Source organism: Mastigoproctus giganteus, chromosome 12, assembly GCF_048544385.1.
Source record: "Mastigoproctus giganteus isolate SK-2022 chromosome 12, ASM4854438v1, whole genome shotgun sequence".
Lineage (NCBI taxonomy): Eukaryota > Metazoa > Arthropoda > Arachnida > Uropygi > Thelyphonidae > Mastigoproctus > Mastigoproctus giganteus.
In genome coordinates this window covers 165,045,771-165,071,912 of record NC_143586.1, presented here as the reverse complement: position 1 = coordinate 165,071,912, position 26,142 = coordinate 165,045,771, and the positions used below count along the sequence as shown (strand labels likewise).

At 40.7% G+C, this 26,142-nt stretch overlaps 1 protein-coding gene across 1 annotated transcript in view; it reads right to left on the bottom strand.

The window, feature by feature from the left end:
• LOC150077570 (tyrosine-protein kinase transmembrane receptor Ror-like) overlaps positions 1-26,142 on the bottom strand; it is a 313,346-nt gene that overhangs the window by 165,669 nt on the left and 121,535 nt on the right. Inside the window, exons 3-5 of the mRNA XM_090385946.1 lie at positions 25,415-25,473; positions 8,966-9,265; positions 4,966-5,038 (exon numbers count right to left, since the gene is read on the bottom strand). Coding sequence (XP_090242072.1) covers positions 4,966-5,038; positions 8,966-9,265; positions 25,415-25,473 — 432 coding nt within the window. The remainder of the gene's footprint in view (positions 1-4,965; positions 5,039-8,965; positions 9,266-25,414; positions 25,474-26,142) is intronic.

The window sequence follows — 26,142 nt, the reverse complement described above, 5'->3', positions numbered from 1 at the left end:
AGATCTCTTAGATGTCTTTCGAGATAAGATATTAAGGACAGGTGACGATATAACGCTCAGCCAGAATTCTAGCAGCATGCTGCCTCTTCTGACTCCCACCACCGTAACCATGGGAACCAAGTTACACATTTACGTTTCAAATTACTTTGGTCATCAGTTACGGACATCTACAAAACCGCCTTTCCTATTATCTTCGGCTCTTGTGGTAATGGATCCAGAGTAGGGGAAATGGGAAATACATGTAGGATGGGGACTGTCACTGGACTGTCGGGGAGTGCCCGAGGTAGTGCGAGAATAGAGAGGACCAACAAAAAGAAAAGGAAGGAGGAAAAAAAAAAAAGAATGGTATTAAGAGTTTGTTTTGCTGATTCGTAGTGGGATCTTTTTTTCTGCATATAGCAGCACGTGGTGCACAGCGCCACCTAAGTGACAATTGATGATCTGGTGTGGTGAGAAAGGAGAAGGAGCAATTCTACCTTGTCTTGACTGACGGGATGGTCGTTAGTCTCGTGCGAAGCGAAGCGAAAAACTTCGCTTTTTCTTCTTCTTCTTGGGTCGCCGTTTCTGCGTTTGCGAAAATGATGAATTCATTTTATGCCGACGATCCAATTGTGTGTCGGAGCTTTACCGGATGAATTTTCACGCGCACAAAAGAGGCAGAAAAGTTCTGGCAGAAATTAAAACTGGGATTACTGGAGCTGCGCCCCGATGTATTCAAGTCGTGCGCTCTCCAGATGCGGTGAGAGAAAGAAAAATGACCTGAACCTTCCAAGATGGAGTTTTATTTATTCTGCTGGGACTCGCCGTGCACGGAAGTGCACTTACACCACAACTGGCACAGAAGAGACAAAATTGTGTTCGCCCTGGAAATTGAGAGCTCCCGATTCTATCCCGAAGCTTCCTTCGTTCGCACCTACGGGCTAATGATGAAATCAGAAGAATGCCAACAAAGGAGAATGATAGATGAGATGGTCGGCGGACGTGGTTTGCCTGCACGTACGGACCTGTCACAGTTGGTCGCATTGAGCAAGCAGAGATAAGAGGAACTGCCTAACGAAGAAACGATTGCCACGGGCGGAGAATACAGAGATATGTTCGTACGGGATAGAGAACCTGCCGAGGATAAATCGGTCATACACTCTCGCTGCAGGCGGAGAAGTTCCGTACGAAAGATAAAACCAATTTGATCTTTCACCTGTTCTAACACGGCCACCGCACATTTACACGGCCAAGGCAGTCTATAATTGGGAATGCGCTCGAAAGAAAACAGACAACCTACACTTTTATTGCTCTAAAACATGCTGACAGCTGGTTTTCACCCAGAATTCGTCCCCGCCCCCCAAAGACTTAACTCAATCTTGTGTAAGAGACCTTTTATCAGTGAAATGGAACTGACAGTGGGTTACACCAGCGAGGTTGATTAGCGTACAATCTCTGAAATTGGGATGAAATTCATCTCAATTCAAAATAGAGGTTGGGATGAAATTCATGCCAACCATGCCCGAGAAACTACCAAAAAATAATTTTCTTATTGTCCCGACTGGAAGTATTTCAACCAAAAATTCTTGCCGGTTTAAGAACATCGGCCTTGATTCATTGCTTATAATTTTCATCGAGTAAACAAGAAGACAGCGACTAGCTTAACTTAACAGTAGCTGAGTGTTTTCGTCAAACAGTCAGATTCCCTTACTTTATAAAGAAAACTTCTTCCTTTGAGTTATCCCACATCGTCCAGATACTTAGGACCATATGAATAAGAACGCTTCGAAAAAATAAATTTTATTGCCATACCTTCCCTCATTATGTACTAGGGTTCATTTAAACCACGGTCTGAGAACTACTGCTTATGAAGGCCCGAAAGAGGACTCAGTTTCTCCTCAATTTTTCCACCGAATCTCAAAAGTACGAAATTTAAAAAGATGGTCTGTTGCACTCATTACTAATTACTACCTTGTCCACATCACACAAGGTGTCCTCGTGGGTAGCACAGTTGGTAGAATCGCCGTCCTCCCCACATCTGGTGGAAAAGATCCGAGTTTGAGTCCCGTCGATGATGAGGAATTTTATGGGCCGTTTTTCACAACGTGGCTGAGTTATTCGGTGTCAGTGAGGGTAGCATGGCTTTTTCTCCCGAAAACTCGGATTTTCGTCCAGGGATCACAAACTTTACCTCGGTACACACACACGCAATTTACAGACATTATGCAAGGAGCAATGTGGCCTTAGTCACTGATGCTCCTAAAACCCTACAACATAACACAGGAGACACTTATCTGGTTAGCAACAGCAACCTGGTTGATATGGAACACTGACATTCCAATTAACTTTTTGCAATCAGCAGTAGCAAACGTAACATTACTTTAAGGAAATGGTGTCGAAAATCCCAAGGACACACGTGGAATTTTAAAACGTAATTTCAAAACCAAAACAAATTATGAATAATTTAATAACGACTTCATTAAAATCAGTTTAACTATAAGGAAGTTAAGATAATTTAAAAACAGAGCGACTTATCAGACACCCTGTAGAAGAGAAACACATTTTGTTCGTCAAAGAATCGATGCTGTGAACACTATGGTTTGTTTGGAGTTGTTTGCCAAAAAGACGAAGGTCATCCTTCACTGTTGGAAACAACCACAAGGTCAGGTGAGTACGGAGGATAACCTCGATAAATTACAAATATCGGATAATTTCAAGTTGTTCTTGATGACTGCAGACCGCCATTTTAAGTATTAGAAACATACTACGCTGTTTGGAACACTGAAATCGATTTTCCGAGTTGTATTGTCTCACTATCTTTTGACCACATGCTAAACTAACTTTTTTGCCTTTTAAAGCAAATAATACTCATATTTTTCAATTCTTTTGGAGAACTTGAGCGCACTCAAGTACACCTTCGAAAAATATCCACTTTTCTGCTCCATATGGACTATGTCAACATAAAATAATATCAATTTTTAATATATCTTATTTGACTCTGGTCGCTTACTGGTACTTTTTTCTTTCTGTTGATACTTTTGTAATAGCAAGTACCAGCAAAGAAGAAGACTTGCACATGAATATTGCGATTCATTTAGCTATTATAGAAGAACAGCAAATTTGTGGTCAATTGTTTGGAATCTTCTCTTATAAAGGGGATCGAATCTCATTAGCCACTTGGAGTGGACAAAACTATGGCTAATGGTGCTGAATTGTGTGCACAGTAATCAGAATAAAATATATAACAAATGACTGAATTCGACCCAGTGGTGCGAGCTCAGTGTCATCACTCCAAAAGTAACTGAACACCAAATTTTCGCCTAAATATTTTTTCTTAAACATGAAATTAAGTAAATCATTATTATTTCCGGGAGGGAAAGATTCATTATTTCGACTACAAAATGTTACATATGAAATGTGGCCGGGCCAAGTGCATCTTATCTTTCCCCACAGCTATTTTGGAGGAAGCCCCAGAAAAAAAGATTGCTTAATGAAAAGAGTGGAGTTCTATGGGAAATGGTTGGAACCATCAGAATGGTATTAGTAAGCCCGGCTTTCCTCCTCTGCTCACCTAAAAATAAACCAGTTGATGACGGAGTGGAGTGGGGGAGGAACTTTAAGACAAACTGAAGACGACAACACTTAACAAAGACGGCTGCGTGGCCACCAAATTAAAAGGTGCTTGTCAAAACTAAGCATTATAGGTGGGGTGGGGGAAAGTAAATGTCACGAATGATTTGTGAGTGAAAAGCCGGTTCCGTGACTAGTCAGCGCAGCTGGAAGGAACGACGGTCGCGTCTCACGCCACGGGGAACGTGATGGAACAGGGATTAGAGAGTGCGGACATTGCTGTCCCTCTGGCAATCCCCGCTCATTATGGATGCCAAAGTCAACCGGCTGTGTGCCCCATTTCTGTGGAATAAAAGGGGACCAGCTGGGTCTTGCGGGGGGGAGGAATGACACAACGAGAATGGAACGAGGGAGGGGAGAAAACGGGAGGAATATCCGGGGATAATAGGAGTCGGTTGAACGTTCGAAGTGACAGTGCGAGCCGCGGAGTCAGAGGTTGGCTCGCTGGCACACTTTTGTTCGAGACAATCGGGAGGGGCCGTGAAGAGAGGAAGACCTGCACGTGCTCGCTACCACATAGGGCAAACAGTGGTGGCCTCAATACCACCTCGGGGTAATCGTCGTCATTGTGCCGCTGCAGGTGCCGAAGCGAGAGAATATGCGGTGCGGCGAAGTGACGGCCTGCCGGATATGACATTCTGGCAGTGTCGGCTGCGTGCCTGGATGGGATGCGACTCGCGCCTACAGTGGCCTAAGATGAAGAGGCAGATGGCGAGGTGTACGCATTCAACTACGCATCCGATTGTCAGCACACTCTTACTCACAGATTCAATGGAATCGACAGTCAGTGGCTCACATTAAACCAATAACCCAAACTACGCTTCCCTTGCTCTTTTCGGAGCGACAAGGGACGATATTTCTGTGGGAGGGTGGAACAGAGCTTCCCTAATACAAGTTTATAAGAGCCCAAGACTGCCCATTCGTACAGATGGAGAACTTTCTTAAGAAAGAGCTTTGCCAGAATGGGAAGATGCTTTGATTTTTTGAAACACTCGGATATTTGGATTTATTACAACCGGAACAAAAAATCCAAAAGTTTTACTTTAAATGAGTCCTTTGGTTTACTTCCACGGTATCTCCATGGCTACAGCGATTCAGCCTTTCCTTGATTTCTGATTTCCATTGAGATCAGCTATTTCGCCCCGCAGATACTGTTAAAAATCCTTAAAGATTATTCTCCAATTAAATAAACGCACATGCGCAAGGTACATAGCTTGATATTAGCTGCTCCCGTAATCCAATAAGAAAGTGAAAAAGCAACTGTCAGAAAGAGGCAGTTGTGGCTGGCTTTTAAATCCCAGCCAAAGAAAAGTATAACACTTAAAATAGGGAAAGATGAAAATCTCATCTACTTACCTTCCTCCCAGGGCTGGGAAATGTGGAAACACAGGTGGAAAATTGGGAATGGTAGCTGGAGGATGTATACGACCTGGAATATGAAACGGTCGTTAATAAAATGCTTGAGAGATTTAACTACAATAATATTAAATCATTCATTTAAACCTTTCACTTTTTCAAAAAGATATCTTTTGTTGGCGAGGCATGCTCTACCTACCCTTCACATTTCAGCCAGAACTGCTGCATGCGCAGGTCCCCAGCGGTTCCACTTAGGCGTGTAATTTATAATTTTGCATCAAGGAAGTGTGAAAATTATTTTACCTCGACAGAGTTAAAAATTAGCTTAAAACTGCTCTATGGGACATTAACTCTTATCGACAACATCCAAGCACAGCTGTAATCAACAATTAGTCATCCGTATTCTTGCTGGAATTAGATGCATCCACTCCGGTGTAGTCAGCGTGCCATCCATTGCAGAAGGAAGAACTTTCCATTTTGGAAAGTTCACTGAACGAAATTAAAAAGGATTTATACGGTTCCAATAAAGCACGTGCAGTGAAAGATAAGCTTCGCTGCTCACTCCTTGTTTTGGTGATTGTGACTTGGTCTCAACCACCGAAATCTGTACTTTGGTTAATTGCTTTTAGTGGAAAGAGCTGTGGCATCCAGTTTGTTTACGCGGTGAAAAACTAATTAAGGGTAGAAGTGATATAAAATAAACAGCAATAAAAACACATCAGCAATAAAAAATAAATCCCCATGGAAAAAAATTTAATATTAATATTTTTTTTATAATTTAATACTTTTGACGTGCACGAACGTAGCTGGTGACATGATTTATGTTCTTTGATGAAGATCCATGCAATGTATTTGTATTTCTGCTTTAATGGTTATAATCTGAGTAATTAGTGAGACATCAACTCTCGTTTATCTTTTTTTAACGAACAGAAATTCAAAACTTCCCTTCCAGGATATTGAATAAAATGTGCAATTCATAAAGATGAATCTGATATCTAAAAGACATTTATTGCATTTTGTATAATAAAAGTTTAAAATCATGTAAATATGATTTTAAAGATGTTTTGGATCCTCCTGACCTTGGATCAACACAGCGCTACTTCATCTCGTTAAATCCACCCTAAAAACAACTCAATGTCTTCCTGATGAGGCTCTGATTTCTTCTGTCCAACAGCGAAATGCTCCTCCTCCAGGGGAAAAAATGGAAATTAAAGTAGGATAAAGAGTACGAAGGATAAAATTAAAAACACACGAGAAACACAACGCATAAGCAGTCAGTAAGGAGCTCGACAAACACGTGAGAAGAATTAATATTCAAATTACTTCGACGCACGCAGGTGAAGTACACGTGCTTCTAAAAGGGGGAAAAAAAGAAAGTTTGACCGTCTTCAATACGTAATCTAATCTGCAGTGGAGCATCTCCTTACAAGGCATGATGCATTATCTGTGTGACTAATGACAGTAATTACTGTAATGGCTCGCGCTATTGCTACTCGGGTCGACTTTAATCACTCTTTTACAAGGCTAACGACCCGAACACCTACCTCTATTCATCTTATAAATATTCTCACGGAGTTTAATTTAAGTATGGGTTGACATTGGCAAATACGATGGGATGGAAGTTTTCCCCCTGACCTTCTCCTGTGTATGCCAGAAGTTTCATTGCTCTAACTCTTATGTTTCTTTTGTTACAGAGCTGAATGTGTAATAGTTTCATCATGGACAAAGCTGAATATCGATCCATTGTTAAATTTCTGATTTGGCAAGACAAGCAGCAAAGAATTGTCCATAAAGAGATGTCTACGGTGTATGGGGATAGCTGTCCATTGAATGACGTTGTAAAACATTGGTGGAGACAGTTCAAGTGAGACTGGGAGAGCGTCCGTGATGAGGAAAGAATATGGGCAGCCATCCATATCTCACTGTTGAATTTGTGGAGAAAATTGAACAGCTGATCCTCAGTATTACAACGTAAACAAAGTAAACAGATAGTTGCTGAGAAATGGGATAAGCTATGGATCAGTGGAGAGCATAATTCACAATGATTTGAATATGAATAAGATCTCAAGCACGATGGATTCCTCGCTTGCTCACGTGTCTTCAGAAAGAAAAAGGATAAATTCAACAGCCTGCGCAGCTGAATTTATCGCCATGTGGGACACAGATCTTGACTTGTTTGTTTTTCGATTGGTGACTATGGATGAATCGTGGATACATCACTTTGACCCAAAAATAAAACAGGTTTCAAAACAGTGGAATAATTTACCATCAACTCCCAAAAAGGCCAGAGTGCAACCATCTGCAGGAAAAGCGTGGTCAGTTTTCTAAAATGAGATGGAAATTATTCTCGCAAATTACCTGAAGAAGGGCACATTACTACAGCAACTTACTGAAGCAATTATATACAGCAATTAAGGAAAAGCAGGGCGGAAGGTTAAGTTTGGTTGGTTGGTTGATTGATTAGTTAGGAGTTTTATGGGCATCAGCATCTAAGGCTATTGTGTGCCAAGAAGGTTAAGGAAAAGGCGTGCTGTTGTTTCCCGACAACAGATCAGCCCACACTGCTGTCACAACCACTGAACTTCGTTGGAAGCTAGGACTTCATATGTTGTCAACCTCTTGGGAACATGGTCAAGGGAAAAACTTATTGATATCTCCTATATCCTTTTCTCTAGTACAGGAGTCAATCAAGCGAAAGTGTGCCGGAAAACCACCATCTTTATTGAAAAGAAAAGACTTTCCAATTCCATTGGGCCACGGGACAATTTCATGTATCAAAAGAATTTCGTTAGCAGCATTTCTGACCTCATCATCCAAGTGCAACAATTCGGCTGGATTGTGTTATGGAAGCGTTAAATTTCGTTGACGTTTCCGAAAATAAGTAGAAGTCGAACGGCGAGAGATCTGAAGACATATCCACTTCTTAGTCGAATCTGAGTGCTTCATTTACCATTATCTAAGATAAAGCACCCCTTTACAATTGGGCTTATGAGAAGGAATCGACCGTAAGACCGCGAAAGATGTCTGTAAGTTTCGACAATTGTTCAGCAAGGAGGTCCAACTACCAGAAACGCCAACGTTCATAAGCCATAGAGTGGATCATGGAAAAGCAAAAGACCTGAAACCTTCGAGGACACACATCGTGATTCAGTTGAGGAATTCGTCAACGAAAAGCTCTGAAAAGGGTTGTCAGAATTATGTATTCCTGCAATGGTAGTGAAAGTCGCAGGTAGTTTGATCTTCAACTGAAAGCCTTCAATCGCATGTTTCTGAAAGAGTTGAGTGACAGTGATTTGCAAAAAAAAAAAAATTTCAGTAAACCTAAGAAAAATCTTATATTCATAGAAATAGAATTCTTATTATTTTAGAGTTGAACGTAATCATCCAAACGTCCTGATACGAGAAGTGTATTGTACTTCCTGTTTTTGTCTGCGTTTTTTAGAGTTAGTGAAGCAGGACACCAAGATTCATGTTTGACCGTACTAAGGGCTGGTTTCTTCCACCGATTTGTTTTTAGTTTTACTTGAAATTACAAATAAAAACAACATCCTTGCTCAAGTTTAGTTCCTGCAAGATGGAACTACTGATTAATTGCATATAGTCAGACTTTTGCATTTCTGGATATACTGGTCAGTCGAGTTTCTGCAACTTTGGCAACCCAGGAGTCCAGACTGCTCTTGGTGTGAAAACTCACTAGGAAATCTTAATGAACACGAAGTTGCGATGCAGACTATGTTGTACAACCTGCCACGGAGTTGGATTACCTTATGAAAAATAACACGAAGACATTCACGTGCTGTCTCGATGGTATGTAAATACCGTGAATTGGTGTATTCCTGTACCGAAAGAACTGTCTTTTTTGCAAATGGCTGTTATTCAACTCGTTGATAACCCCGTGATTGAAGGATTTCAGATCCATCGAATACTTTCTGGACAATATCAGGGCATTGTATTTTGCAGCAAAACAATCGTTTCTGATTTAGAACATCTGAATTCTTACCTGCTTTCACGATTAAAATTCCAGTCGTCTCCACCCTCACGATGCCGTTTGTTGCTTCGCATTTGTAATATCCCGTATCGTGCGTGTCCAGTCGTGTAATCCGCAACCTCGATCCTACGACGCCTTGAGAGGGTACGTACTTCCGGATGTCAAGACGACCTTTTTCCTCTTCCAGCGGCGCCTCATTCTTGAACCAATGGATCATCGCCGATGGCTTTCCTCTTACTTCGCAGCGCATTCTAACGTTCTCGCCACTCTCTTTGGAAATATTCACCAGGGGGCGTTCGATATGCAAAGTACCTAAATAGTTAACGAAAAGAAAATTCCATTATTTATCAGTACATCATGTACACTACAAAATACAAAAGCATAATATGAATGGGACAGCGTATAAGTTTATGCTGTTCGAATTAACGACCATTAATCTGTTTTTCACACTACTTAACACTGGGGGGGGGTGCCACTTCCTATTATATGCTTAAGTGGGCAACAAAGTTTAAAAGAAGGAGGAAGAGCCTGGAAAATGACCACGCTACAGAAGACCTGCAACATTCATCACTGCAGAAGTTGGAGTGCACATGATCTGGTGATGAGTGACAGTTTGACACATTGCCAGCATCTTGGGGCAACTCATCTGAACTCATCTACCGCATAATAACATATTATCGCTATAAAAAAGGTGTCAACACGATGAGTCCCAAAGCTGTTGACAGCAAATTAAAATTGTACAACGGTTGTCACGTCAAGTAAACATTATCACCGTTTTGTCAGGTGAACATTTTCATTGCAGATCCAGCAAATTTCCTTTCAAGGTTTATGACCATGGATCAGATGTGGGGCCATCACTTACAGCAAGAGACAAAGGAGCAGTCCAAACAGCTCTTCCGCCCCTCCAAAGAAAGCCAAATTACTGTGCTATCATTACTGGCATAGTGATAGCACGGATTTTTTGGGATGCTGATGGAGCGTTGTTAGTGGATTAATGTCAGGAAGGCCAGACAGTGACAAGGGCATATCGCGCAGAACTTGAGAGGCATTTGCGTGAAAACAAAGGCCAAACTCTATGGAAAACTCAAAGGTGTCTTTTTCCACCAGGACAACGTGTCTGTCACTGTCATGGATGCACAGCACGAGTTAGCTTTGAAATCTTGGTTCATCTCCCAATTCACTAGATATAGCACCATTAAACTGTCATTTATTTCCTAATTTGAAAAAAAAAAAAAAAAAACTTCTGGCTGCGGCCCTTTTTCCCACAGACAGTGAAGTCATTTCTAGAATGGATGCATTCCTGGAGGTCCAAGCGAAAACTTCCTTCGCAGCTGGGATCCCGCATTGCAACACTGATGGCAAAAGCGTATTGACTCCAAGAGAGACTATGTCGAAGAGTAACATTTTGCGAGACTCCTTAAATAAACCGTTTATACTCAAGACCACAAACCTTTTAACCTCCCCCTCTTAACCCTGTCATTAAATATGATAGTGGATGCAATGATGCGCCCACGATCTTCTCTTTCAAGCAATTTCAATTTGTCATCCAACACACTCTCAGTAACAATGATGCCAAGCATCACAACCTAAAAGGGACCTTGGAATTATCTGTCCTAAACGTAAGATTTAACGTCCATACAGAGCCTCCTCAATTAGTTCCTTGCTCTATTGGTACGCTAGAGAACACCACATATTATGACCGAATACTGCGCCCAAATATACTATTTATTTATTATATAATATACACAATAGGCATGCGCCTAGCTAAGTGTATAACAGGGCAGTAAAATATACAGTACATGAAGATACAAAGATTGTACAAAACATAAATAAACAGAAGGATAACACACTAAGTATAATGGCTATTCATTTCAAAGGGGGAAAGGTACAATTCAAGGGGAAAAAAATGGTGTTCACGACTTCAAAAGTCCAGTATCGTGAAGAGAATCGCAGAGAGCAAGCAGTTACAGGAGACATCATCACACACACACACACACAACAACTGATGAGAACATCTTAACTTTTAACTCATCCGTCAACCATCCAACCTGATCTAGATAACTCTGAAACTCTTTCTTGTCCACGGCCACATCATATTTGTTAATAAGTGCCATAGTTCTTTCGAAGGAGTTCTTGGATATCTCTAATCTTGAGTTACTGACGTGGAATGTAATCTTCAGTCCAGTAGCTACCGCAGGAGCTTGTAGCTCGATCTGGCAGGTAGGTTGAAGCAGTGAAGATATGACCACTGTTTTAGATCCAGTACAGTTCGCTGAGTTTCCAAATATTGAAGCTTGAAGTAAGAACAGCGATTCAGGTAGAAAATTTGGTGGTAGAATATGGGAGTACGTGTGGAAAGATAGTGGATGAATTTCTTGCAGAGATTCTGTTTATTAAAAATCTAATGCCTACCCGACAGTCGCATATGATACTGAATTACTGCCATTTCAACGCTTCAAAAACCAATTTTGACATTGAATTGTAGTCGGCAACCCACAAACACTGATTTTCCTCTACAACTGCGAACCACTGCTATAGCTGAGAAGCTAGAGCAGTAGCCCGCAGAACTGGTTAAAACCATTGTCAAGATGTTCTCAGGCCAAATAACCTGCCCCAAAATCATGGGATATATGTAAATGACATTTCGTTCCTTGCTCTCAAGATAGAATCAATGATTCAACTCATTACGAATCGCCCCAAGCTTTCTGACCGTTTCCTTTATAAACAGATGCTCCCAATAATACTGCTGCTTCAGAAAAATGGGGAATTGACTTGGACAAATATGCCAAATTTCCAGGATATCATCGTCGCTGACTTCTCGACTAGATCACATCCTCTATCGCTAACCTAATCTGCTTCAGTTTGGTGGTAACTGTGCATTTCCAGGACACTGCAATTACCAATCTGCAGCATATATCAAGCCCTAGGAATTGAACATCGAATACTATTCCGCTCCTCATAGGCTGGAGACATGGACAACTAGGTTTTTCTTGAGATTATGGTACCGAATACATCACGTGAATTCCTGATCCTTGCCAAATATATCAACCGAACCTATGATGATTGTATTTGTGTATCATTTTATTTTAGATTGCACGTTACAAACAACAACGAATCATGGAAATCGTAGTTCGCCTTTCAGCTTCCATTGCCGTTTGAACGTCGCATTCGTTCCTCAATGGACCGATCTCCACCCCCGACCTCTTCGCAGCTCTCACGTCATTCCTAACGAGGCCTTAACAGATCGAGAAAATATTACTTTTAATATTTGCGCAAATTATTTGACTCGTGCCCGATGTACGAACACGCGCACGAGCGCGCAGCTAATTAACAGCGTTCCGCAGAGAGCCGATAACGTTACTGAGGATCACCTGTGGGACGGCTTCGCAATTGAGCTAATCGAAGAGAAATTGCGTTCTGGTAGTCCCGCTAAATGGGGCAATTACACAGATTAGTCCATGGGTAATTAAACCGTCCACACAGACGGAGAAGATGATGTCGGCATTCGTGATAGCAGCACGTGGACTGTCTTGAAAGACGGGCAAACAGTTCAAGAGAACCGCCCTCCCCCGGAGATAACAATCGACCTAAACCTCCTTCCGTTTGATTTAGGCATAAAATCTTGTTTAAAGTTCTGACAAGAAAGAGTTCCCGAGCAGACCATCAGTGAGGACTGGAATTCTTTCAGGTTTCAACTCTGATTAAAAAGTATAATGAAATGGGCTGCATCGAGGCAGGTCTCGTAACTCAAACATGGACTGATGCGCATCGCTTTCATACAAAAAGCTTCCAACGGGAAACTGAATTTATTTGGATCCAAGCATTTTATCTCCATCTTCCCTGGTATTTAGAGTGGTCGAATAAAAATGAGTAACGAGTTGAAAGCAAATATTTGCCGGAACGTCATCTTGACAGCTCACAGGAAGGAAGAGTCTCCCGAGTATCATTCATTGACTTCACGCCCTTTCTCTTGGAAAACGGTTTCATTTTTACTCAATTCATGCCGGGAAGGGCAGTTTTAATGGCCGATATTTAGACTCTTGCAGAAACAATGTACTCTATTTATTTATCTTTTTTTCTTTTTTTTTTTCTTCCGTGCAGATGCTAGTTGAAAAAAAACAGTGCCCGTGGAATTATATTTAAAAAAAGGCAACGGCAGAAGCTGAACTCTTGCGTGACAGGGAGTGGAGAGAACCAAGAGAGGGAATCATTAGCTAAAACGAAAGACAGAATAAACGTGGATTAGATTACTTAACTTTTTATTCACTGGCCAAAAATTTAGACACCTTTTTGCATTTGGATTCAGCAGATTAATGTACACAAGTATAAATTGTCGAATGGTGCGCAATAAAAGTTAATGAGGGCAATCTTCATTTTTTAATATAGTTTTTAAATAAATAGTTAAAAATTCATTCTTTTCGCCATAGATTTCGTCACGCTCTGAAGACCCCTCCTCTTGAGGCTAATCTTCGCACATCCGCTGAATTTTAACACGGTTTAAGGAAGAATTTATAGAAAGGATCCTTAAGCTCCACTTGCACACCATCATGGCCACCAATTATTCATAAAATACTGGAAAATGGAGTGGGGGTGCCCCAAAATGGTACAACTCCAAAAGTAGAAGGAACTGTAACATGATCTACGATATGCAAATAGCTGCTGCAAGTGACTTTAAGGCTAAGTAGGGTACTCCTCTAACGAAACACTTAAATATCCGACGTAGTGCGATGATCTATAATTTGTTATCTGAGGACGTCGCGTCTCCTATGGTCCGTTGTCTGCGATAGCCCTGAAGAACACGCACCGTATATTAAGGAGACGTCTAGTACCTTTCGGATGTCGTCAAAGTTGGCTGCGGTTGCCCATTGTGCGATATAATGAGGAAGCTCTCGAGTATTATGTTTACTCTATGGAATGGCACGTGCCATAATAGCGGATGTTCGCACGCGTGAGCTGCATGGTCCGAAGTCCCCTCTTTCACCTATCCCCCCACACGCTGTAAGTACGGATAGCTGGCGCTCGTTTAGCTTCTTCTGCTGCCCGCCAGGGGGGAGTCGCGCACGCAGAAGTAAAATCCGCATGGAAACCAAACGCGTCGGGTGGTAAAGTTTTCAATTTCCTGTTTTCATTTATAGATGCGCACTCCACAGTAACTTGCCACCCATGGAGAGGGCTTATTATCACAAATACACTACTCCTCTTCATAACACAAAATGCTGTTCTACAGGAAACGGAAAGGCTTTTTTTGCTATCCATTAACGATATTTATTACTCCCTCCAAAGGAAAGAGTCAAAGTTTTAAGAAATACTACTCGATGGCGAGGAGAGGGTAACAGGAGAATTCAGAGGCGAGAATGAAAGAAATGTAAACGAAAACTCAAGTGGAGAAATACTCTGGAGTTAGGCGATGGATATTTGTGACAATAAATGCAGCTGTATTTCTCTGCCACGATGTTCCGCATAAATTTATGATCCTGTAAGAGGCACACTCAATTTCAATAATTGCAGATCTCAAAGTTGTACAGGAAGTCCATGGATGATTACCCCGATTATGGTAGGCTATCATTTTTTTAATGAACACTGGTAATCGCAGACAGCTTTAAAACAGAAGTTGATAAACATACAAAGGTTAAACTTCTTGTTGGAAGATGTCATTTGGCTACCTGTCCTGCAGAGTAATTGGTGAACCCATCCAGCTACACATTTGCAGAAACAGTGTTCTCAACAAAGAAGAAAGGACCAATTATGCTGTCGTGATCAGCCCAGTCGGACTGTCTCGAATGTGCTCCTGAGATTCAAAATATTCTGCTCCAGTTCTTCAATAATTTATACCTAGTAACTTCAAACGATTGTGTAAAATCTTTGAAACATTGAACGTCGCTATCAGTAGTTGGAGTAAAGTTTGTCTCACTGATTTTGTTGGTGACTGTGGCAAAATAGTTTGAATGTTTACCACCGTCTCATAGGAAATTGATGGTGCCACTGCTCCTTCCCTTTTTCACCGTTCCTGTTTCCAAGCATTTTCTCATCTAAGACTTAACTTCATATCAGATGGATTCTTTCCATTCGTTCTGAGCACTCACAGGAGATTTTGTTCCTGAAAGTCAAAGAACGCATTGTACCGTCTCTGTTAAACTCCCAACAGTTGCACCAGCACTCCTAGTAGCAGGTACGAGTTGGAGTCCCGTCGATGATGTGAGCAATTTTTATGAGCCTTTTTCACAAAGTGGCTGAGTTAGTTGGTTTCAGGCGAGGGGTGCGTGGTTTTTTCTTCAGGAAACTCGGGATTTTCGTCCAGCAAACAGAAAATCAACCGAAGAACACACGCAATTTACCGAGAATATAAATAAATATTCATTTATTGCAAATACAGTACAGCAAGCCCATCACAGCACATGGCTAGGGGCAGGTAAAAATACAAAGGGAATGACATAAAATAATCGAGTATTATGTACATAGCAGATTTTATATAGATATTAACAATGGCTAGGAATTTTAGTTATGAATTTAAAAAATTGCAGAACAGGACATTTGGCTTTCAGTTGCAATTACTGGGTTGGATTATTTTTCTTCATTTTATCGGAGATCTGACTCCTGTAGGCTTCAGAGTTGATTAACCTGTTGCAATCAATGTTGTGATGATTTATGAGGTGAAGAGATGCATTGGGGAACATTCTGTCCATTTGTTTGAGCCTGGAGAGGGTGGATTTGAATCGCTGGTTTCTTGAATTTTCCCTGTTGGAGATAGCTATTATATTGGCTAAGTTTGGTGAATCGCATGCAGAGGTGATTAACTTGCAAGAAGCATGACTCCAGACTCGTTGATCATCTGTTGCAGAGGCTTTGTTTTTTGGTTTTTATAAAGCTGTTGCCTGGATATTGTATGGGGAAAACGAAGCTTACTATTGAGCTATCTAAGAACCCAATATTCTAGGGCAAGGAATTTCTTGACGGTTACTTGAGGAGCACAAGACCAGATTTCGGAAGCATAGGACAGAATGGGAAAGATGCATCTTTGAACATGCTTAATGACTGTTTTTCTGTCTTGAATCGCTGCTGTTTCTTGTTTGATTAACCATTTTGCTTTTTGAATTTTTTGAGCAACATATAAATAGTGGGCATTAAAGGAGAGATTTTTATAAAAAACAACTCCAAGGTCTTTGTGAGCGTAAACATTTGGGATTGGGACATCTGCAATTTTTATTTCTATGTGGTTGGGTTGTTTCTGAAGGGAATAAGTAATTTGAGCAGATTTGCTCGCATTTATATTCAGATTGAGATCTTTCAAGTACTCGATGATTTCACAAATCTGTGAATTCGCATCATTGATAACTTTGCGAATATCATCACTGGCTTTGGAGATTATAAATAACTTTAAATCATCGGCATATGCCAGTAGATTTGGATTTTCTTGTAGAAGTGGTTGAAGAGATGCTGAAAATATAGTACTGGACAGAACGGCTCCTTGGGGAATGCCTGTTGAGGTTGTGACGAGAATTTTGTCAGTACTAGTGGGGAAGAGGAGAAATCTGCGATTTAGGCTGTATTGAAGATAGGAAATAATCATTGTGTCAACGAGAAAATGATTTTTTAGTATTTGAAAAGCTTTTTTGAGATCTATGTTGTCGAAAGCACCTTTGATGTCAAAATAAAATACACACACAGCAACATGGCTTTAGTCGCTGATAGTCCTAAAACTCCACTAACACGTTCTTTTGATCGATGGGTCAAGGAGACCTGTCTTTCTCATCCGATGATAGAATCACTAGACCCACACTAGCTGCGCAACGCGATTATGTCCTATCCAGCGTAAAGCGCTGTAGTGTGGAGGATGCGAAACTCTGAAGACAACCCCTTTCGAGAGACGTTCTAGTGCATACATTGGCGTGGTATTATTACTAATAGGAATCTAAATTTTTTTTCTACTTTTTTTTTTATATAGGTGTATACATTTCGGGGCAATTACCAGGACACACACTGATGTTGAGTACAACACATAGTTCTTGTTAATGTAATTCATGAAATATGTCTAAAGTACTGTTGTTGTTGTTGTTGGGTGTGTATTGTCTGTAAATTGCGTGTGTTCTGAGCCCGATTTTCTGTTTGCTGGACGAAAAATCTGAGTTTCCGGGAGGAAAAACAATGCTATCCTCGTCAGACCGATTAACTGCGAAAGAGGCTCAGAAAAATTTCTCACGTCATCGATCGGACTCGGGTCTTTTCCAGCAGGTGTGGGGAGGATGTAGATTCTACCAGCATTCATCGAAAGTGGCTAACCTTTGACTGCCATAGAACTTGGGAAGTAAACAACTGGTCTGAACAAATCAGAGATGTTTCAATCTCGACAATGATGGAGAGATCGTTTATTATTGGACTATTTGGAGACCGATTCGGAAAGATGGCTTTGGGCTACCTAGTGACACTTTTCAGTTGGTGGCTCATTGTGCTAACTCGGTGATTAAGCCCAGATGATGGCTCATTGTGTTGCTTGTATCGTATTGCGGGCGGATATGGACAGAATTCCTTAGCAGCAAAAATTTGATCCTTCGTGATATTCGCAAGTACATCTCGAAAAAAATATTCTCACCCAGAGAAATCGGATCGGGTTCTATGTATGGCAACCTTGTAAATGATAAAAAGCTCTTGATTTTGTCTTACAACCCAACAAATGTTGGGTTAAAACAAAACTCTATACTCGCTTGTTGGTAACTTCCACGCTGTATTGCATTGGCTTAACTTGTGTTCAGTGGGAACCTTTCAGTTCCTCAGAGGTCAATAATTTGATTTTTTTTTTATTTAGTTTCTGTACAGTAATATACGTATAGAATTTTATTTTTGCAGACGGTGTCCGTGACCAAAAAAAAGTTGAAAACAGCTGTAGACAACCGTGATGGAGTGGCTGCTTCATGCTTGCTTGATTAGCAAATCCGATAGTCCTTATGGAAGGGAAACATGAAGATTCGTATTTATATAATTCCATGGTGGACTCGCGCCTTTCGGCAGCGGGGAACTTTGTGTTCAGATAGCGATGCGAAACCAATGTTTGACCCTCTCAAAGTCCTACTATTAATTGCGAAATCACATCGGGACTTTGAGATGAAGTGAACTGAGCAGGTTTGCTGTACACTATAGGAGTGTGAAAGAAATATCAAGTTGGATTCATGATGAATTATTGTCTGCGATTGGCCTACACCATGCTGAATATATGCATTAGCCTTTATATCCCAATGATTAAAGATTCAATTTAATCTGTAGGAGTTCGTTGCCTTCTTGATTTTGCCAGTGATTTATAGTCAGTGAAAGGAATTTTAAAAGACGTCAACCTGGTTCCACAGTGAATTTGGCTGCATGGTCAGCACTCCTCACTGCCAGCTATGTAAACATGGCTAGGGACTCAATGAAAATTTTCTACTTCCATCTCCTTAGTTAGATCACTCAGCAAGTTCTGAATATGATCAAGTAGGTAACTGTAATGTTTCCATTGGTTGCTGTAAAGTGAGAATTGCGTTGAACGAATCAGTGAATATGACACCAGAGTAAGCAGGTGCAATTATATAGATTCCAAGGCCATTTGAACTGCATGAAATTCAGCAGTAAAGATGCTACAATCTAAAAGGTAACTGACAGGAGATTATGGACGGTGGAAGACCAACTGCAGTACCGACACGATGGTCAGTTTTAAAGTTGTGCGTACATCTGAGTATAATATTCGTATTTTGCAATTAGTTATTTATGAGGCTGTTTTGTATTCTGTTGAGAAAGGGTAGTTTATCCCCATTCTTGAAGGGCAGATCACATACTGAGGGACAAAAAGTCCGTGGAAGAACGATGGAACTAGTGATGGCTATTTAGAAAGATCTAGTTGCCAATTATCACCTAATGGGGAAGACGTTGAAATTAAACATAAAGCACCTGGGTGGATGGGATCTATCCAGTTATATTAAAGGAGGCGGCAAAGGAACTAAGCAAACCCTTAGCCATAATTATGAGAGCATCCTTGGACTCAGGGAAAGTCCCCACGGACTGGAGATGTGCAAATGTATCCCCGATTCACAAAGGGTGACACGGGTAATTACAGACCAGTTAGTTTAACTTCTGTTCCGGGTAAAATAATGGAGTCACTGGTTAAAGATGCATTGCAGGATCATCTAGACTAGTGGTTCCCAACCTGTGCTCCGCGGCCGCTCCAGGAAAATAAAATAGCTAAAAATTGAATGAAATTAAAGAATTAGAAACATAAATTAGAAAACTAGAAATCGCATTCTGAATAAAAATTTACCATGTTGAATTTTGCGCAATGTCTAGCAGACGACGTTCATTTTGCTGCCATTAGCTCCAAAATTATTGTAGTACGAGACGGACAGACGACGAGGCAAAGCGGAGCACCGGCATAGTGACTCCAGCACAGGGGCTCCTACATAGAAATTGATTCTAAAAAGGGCTCCGCGGGTCAAAAAGGTTGGGAATCGCTGATCTAGACAAGACTGCAGCAATAATTCAGACACAGCATGGGTTTGTTAAGGGAAAATCTTGTCTGACAAATTTGATTGGATAATACGATGTTGTTACAAAGGAACTGGATGCAATTTTTGATTTCATAAACTTGGATTTCAGGAAAGCTTTTGATACTATTGAGCATGGAAGACTGCTGTACAAAATGGAGCAGAATGGTATTAAGTGTAAGTTTCTACAATGGATAAAAGGGTGGTTGAGTGGGAGAAGACAGAGGGTGGTAATCAATGGACGCTGTTCTTCTTGGACTAATGTTATTAGTGGAGTCCCAAAGGGTTCGGTGTTGGATCCGCTGTTGTTTTGTATATTTATAAATGATTTTGATGAAGGTATATCAGGCTTAGTGTCGAAGTTTGCAGATGATGCAAAGGTTGGCAGGATTGTTAATGACAGTAAAGGCAATGTGCTACTGGAACAATATCTAGAAAATTTGGACAGATAGGCTGAGAAGTGATAACTGAAATTTAACATTTACAAATGCAAAGTACTGCATATGGGTAGATGTAACCCCAGCGGAACGTACCAACTGTGTGGTACTACACTTAAGGTGGTAGAAAATGAAAGACCTGGGAGTAATTGTGCAGATATAAAGTTCTCTGAGCAGTGCAGACGGGCTGCAAGAGCAGGTCATGGGGTTTTGTCAATGATATGCAGGAATTTTGCTAGCAGGGAAAGGTGATTATCCCTTTGTATAAGGCAATGGCCAGGCCACGCCTTGAGTACTGCGTACAGGTCTGGAGGCCTCATTTTAGGAAGGATGTAGATTTGCTTGAGCGTGTACAGAGAAGGGCAACAAGATTTGTGAGGGGAATGAAGGGATCCTCTTACCAAGAGAGGGTTAAGTTCTGCAAATTGCAGTGGCTGGAGACCAGGCACCTACGAGGTGATCTGATTGAGGTGTATAAAGCCTTGAATGGGTTGAGCACGCTGAATTCTGATGGGATCTTTCCACTTGTTCAGATTACGAACCTAAGGGGGCATAAATTCAAATTAAGAAAAGACAGATGTAGAATAGATGTACGGAAATTTTCCTTTAGCCAGCGGGTGGTTAATTGCTGGAACAAACTTCCATCTGTCGTTGTGGAAGTTGATAGGTTGAATAAATTTAAGGAGGAACTGGACAAACTTTTAGAGGGAATGGTTGTGTGATTTTTTTTAATTTATTTATTTATTTTTTTTTTTATTATTATTATAATTTTTTTTTTTTTTTTTTTTGGCTGATGATACTTAAGCTCATACGCTCGCTTTCTTGCATCACATGTCTCTATTTCTATTACGTATGTCAACTGGCCGATTCATTGATAGATAAAAGCCATACAAGAGTTCCAACTGGAGATCCATAATTTAACCGGGTTCTTACTATAGCGTGACAAGAGTATGACAGTCAGCGCTCATGATGTAGCTGATAACACTTAAGATGGTTTATTTCTTGAAAAAGGCGGTTATAAGCTATTTCATATGATTGAGAAACATCAACTTTTATCCAAGGTTCGCAGGTCTTTTCCACAGCATACTGCATTTTGAACAGAATCCGTAGTTTTCCGCTAACCTTCTTCAGATCCGCACTGCTTCATCTCTAGGTCTGCAATCCTGAATAAAAAAATCATCGTGGCACTCTTCAAACTAATCATTGGGAGAGCGGGTTCTCCTTCAACGATTGGCATCATTAAGGAGACGAAAGGAAAGATTACACACTCTATTAACAACCATAAACCGCTTAGTAACGTCCCTGCAAACCTCGCTGCCATTAGAGGAATGTTTTCAGCAAAGCATTGGCAACAGTTAATGCAACGAAAACAGACGTCGGTATGTACACTAATGACACGAAGTATAGAAGTCCAAGAAAAACATGCGTTTTGGAAAATGATTCGGGAATAACAGAAAACAAAGAAAAAAAACATCAAAATGAGCATGGTGGCCAATTAGAACGTAATTGTTTTATGCGAACATGTATAGGGGTAGACAAAATAATGGAAACACCTGTGATAACAATTATAGGTATACACTAATATGGTAACCCATCACCATATTAGTGCATGGTCTCAGCCCATCTGCCTACCTCTTCTAGATCCCGTTGCAGTAGCATACCGTCATTCCTGTCATTAACTACCCTGTTGAGTTGCCCATTTTCGGACCAACCCTTTCAAGAAACTGTCTTTTTTTTTTTTTCAGACGACGTCTCCATACTCGGATACACTTATAATTCTGTATTAATAAGTCTTAAAACTGGAACTATGACTTCACCATCTCTACAGGATAATGTTCGATAAATTATCGATAAGGCACAATGCGCCATCCTGGCCACCTGTTTATACTGCTTGGAGAACTTTATATCCGCCCGTATCAACTCCTACATCCCCTTCTTCTTCTTCTGTTTTTAATTCAATGCCTTACCAAGAAAGGCTTAAGTTCTGCAAATTGCAGCGTCTGGAGACTAGGCACCTGCGAGGTAATCTGATTGGGGTGTAGAAGGCACTGAATGGTATAAGCAAGCTCAATGCTGATGGGATTCTTCCTCAAATTAAGCATTTGAGGGGCACAAATTCAAATTGAGGAAAGATAGTTGTCGAATAGATGTGCGGAAATTTACCTTTAGCTAGTGAGTGGTTGATTGCTGGAACAAATTTCCATCTGTCGTTGTGGAAGTTGATAGATTAAATAGATTCAATGAAGAACTGGACAAACTTTTGGAGCGAATGGATGGCTGAAATGGGAAGGTTTTTTTTGTTGTTGTTGATGCTTTATAAGCTTGCTTTCTTCCATCATATGCCTCTGCTACTGCTGAATGTAAGACCATTTTGTTGAATCAAAACATAACTGCCACTCTTCTGACCATTCTCGAAGCCAGTTCAAGTTATCCTAAAGGCATTGTATGAAAAACATGGAAATCCTGTTGTCTCGAAACTTTACTAGACATGTTGGATAGACAACTGGTGCGATAGAGATCCGCTAATATTCGTGAAATCCGATAAATGATAAGTTGTTTACTCTTGTGGAGAAGATGTCTTCATTTTGAATTTAAATCAATGTTTTGAAAATGAAAATGTTTTCAAAATGAAACCCAAATTCTCTACAAGAGAAAAATCACAATAAATTACCATGTCTGTACAACATGTTATCCTAAAAGATGCACTGCTTAGTGCTGATCATTAACGAATCTCCCAATCTTTTTCATCACGCCCATTATCTCTCTGTCGATGTCCTGTATGAAAATCAGAATCAAGTGTGGTCCAAGAACCGATTCTTTTTTCCCTTACACCAATCTCTCCTCAGTATAGACGGATGCGAATCACCTATTCAATTTATCAGCAACATCGCATGGGTTAAATGAAGACTTCTTCCACACCCAGTACGCAAGGATTGATCCGAGTTGTTTTCTTCTTTGTATTCTGATACACGAAAACCTCCTTGTCCCCGTTTTTTGCATGGTCGCTGTTCTCTCATACTTAGCCTCCCTAACCTTATCTGTGATGATAGGACCTAAAGAACACCAAGATATCGCTGCCCAAATCATTGTTGATCCTCCACGTTTTACGGTTGTCATAAGACAGTTCATGATGATGCGCTTCCATCAGCATTCAACCAAGCGCCATCATCAGCCATTTTCAATCCACTGCATGATGAAGGTCTCTCCAACTTACTTTCTGAATACCACACTTCAATTAAAAATTGTGTTGCACAGCATACAGGGGCATTACCGACTATTAAATGGAATGATTATAAAATGTCTCGTTGGGTGGTTTTGGCAGCTGAAAGCATCGCAAATTTGCATATTTAAAGTAATATCTTGGGAAGTAATAAGGGAATATTTGTTCGTGTTCAAAGAAATGGCCACTAGATAGCGCTCACGTACAATCCCCCAGTGTATCGACAACTGCTCGACTGACCAGTGGCTAACCATATTACGCGTTGCTGTGGATGATATGAAACAGGATGCGTGCTGGTAGCGAGAAAACGTGCAGCAACTCGAGAGGACGCCGCAAACATATCGATCAGAGTTGTCCGTTGCCCCGCTTATTGTCCCACCCACCCTTCCGCATCTCTCCGCCGTTTTTTGCTTCTTTCGGAGAAGTCGTTATCGCACCGAGTTGCACCTGACACGAAGCACGTGACCGTAAACGGCATTGCTATGTAAAGGAAAGTGGGGGGTGGCTGGCTCCAATGGCCACGGCAATGTTTACGGTGTGTTACGAGTGGTTGTTGTCGCCGTGATTGAACTGAAGTTGCACTACCTATTCAATGGATCCACTGTGGCCTGGCGATGAAGAGTACAGAGTCTTCGCGGGGCAAATTCAAGCCACGAACACCCTTCTACAAATGCACAGGTGAAAGACCAGTTGACTGTTTGTTAGCACATCGGCTGCTTTGGTCGGTGTGTACGGGTTCGTGAGGTGTCAGACGCGACCTTTGTCGTGTGTTGTGTCTGTGCAAGGGTGTGCTCACAGGCTGTGCGAGATTAATCAGGAATAACTCACATTGGATGGAACATTAACACTCCACCCCTTCCGTGAATTATTTACAAAGTTCAACACCGATGATTCAAACAACTCAAAAAGAAGCAAACCCACTGTCATGGAAGACCCATCGACGCAACTACGCCAATGTGAGTGCACCAATTCACCGTTTATTGAATGACTGCTGTTGGTTTGTCTGTTCCACTGAATTGAAGCTAAGGTTCCTGGAGTGGAAAAAATATGGCCCAGTCATGGCGTTAAGCAAAAAAAAGTCCCTTATGAAGGGTTCTTGTTTATACTCCTTCACGACCAGCTGGTCACAGGAGCTTACAATAAATCATGAATATAATCCTTAATCATATTTAGCAGGCACGGGCTTGAACCGGGTACACTCAAAGACCCTGTGCTACTGCATACTCGCGGGTGTAAAGATTGGGTCTTCCCCGCACGGAGTGGAAAAGATCCCGAGTTCGAATCGCGTCAATGACGAGAGAAATTTTTATGAGTCTTTTTCAGAACGGGTCTCAGATGAGAGTAGCATGGTTTTTTCACCCAGCAAACCGACCACAGAATAGCTCAATTTACAGATATATTATATAAGGCCCAATATGGCCTAAGTTGCTGATGCTCCTAAAACGCTACAATAACAACAATCCTGTTGGAGGTGCTGTTATGTCAGATAAAAGTGTGCTGGAGAAATGGGTTCTATGGAAGATTATCATTATGTTGGATCTGACACATCTGGAGGACTGCTAACAATGATTGTGTGCATTTAAGGGTTGTGGTGAAGAAGAAATCAGAAGTTATAGGGTCATTAATGATGGCAAAAGCCCACCCTCTCTGTTAGCTGGACCAGCCCAACTGAAAAATGGAGGTCAGTTGGAGTTAACATTAAAATCACCAAAGAAATAACTTTTCAGTTCTTTTCTTCACCTATACGTCAAGGAAAGGAGGGAAGTTCAGTAATTTCCAGGGTTGTTAGCATTTTTCCAATGCTGGGTGGTAACAGCAAATGTTCCTTGCAGTCAACATTAACATGAAACGCTTTAATACAAATGAAAAATTAATTCATAACGCTATGACCACAAGCAGTGTCCTTCTAGTGAAGGTGAGAAGTATAGGGGAGAAGAGTAATAAATATTATACAGTTGAAATTAAACTGAACGGCTAAGCTATAGAGCTTTATTAAGTATTCCATAAAGCTCTCTTAGTAATTAATTGATAAGACGATAATTATTTACTTTTCAATTCAGTTAATAACAGGAAAAGAAAAATTTCAATTAGTTTTAAGCAAATAATAGAATGTTCCCGAAATTTATATTAAAAATATATTTACAAATATATGGACTGGTGAAATGTAGCTTTTGGTTTCAGCTCGTCATGTGATTGGTGCATACTTCCTTCATCACATTATTGAGCTTTAAGTTAAACACGAAATTATCGCCACAGTTTCATACTTTTATTTTCATACTTAGATCAAATGAAATGGGCTTACCAGGATTGCTTGGATCCAGAGGAGAATCGATAAACTCCGTTACGGGATCAGTAGTCAGCCTTCAGAAAGAAAAACAGCATAATTAAGGATTCGACAAGACAGCATCATTCAAACACATTATGAAAGAAATACAAAAGAAAAATTCTTAAAATCGACCAAGGTGAAGAGTGTCAATGACTATCGGACCCCTTTCTTAATCCACTATGGCTTTTCACCAGATAAAAATAAAGATTGTGGGGTGTGGTCACTGATATGAAAAACCACGAGTTTTGATGGTAACTCGTGTAATATTAATGGATTACGAAGAAAGGATATTACACGAGTTACCATCAAATAAGTTTCATGAAATGGTTACAAGAGATTATATGCTGTATAACCATCACAATACTAGCTCAAGTACTTAACTTGCATGCCAATGTTTCAAGGTTCCACTGAATCCTCGAAGGAATTCCATGAATGCTCAAAGAAACTAGATGAATAAAAACAAATCTGTTTTATAGAAACAATCTGATAATCGTTTCTTCGAAGTGGTCACTACCATGCATGGTGGCAATCAATGAAGTGGTCCTAATGATCATCTCTACCATATATGGTAGCGATCATCATACTTGTTATACAATTCAGTTAGTATTAGGAAAATTCTAATTCCACCCTAAATTGTTTTTCTTTTTTTGAGATTAAGGGGATTTTCCACCCTGATTGCATCGTTATTTTGAGAGGATTCCTAT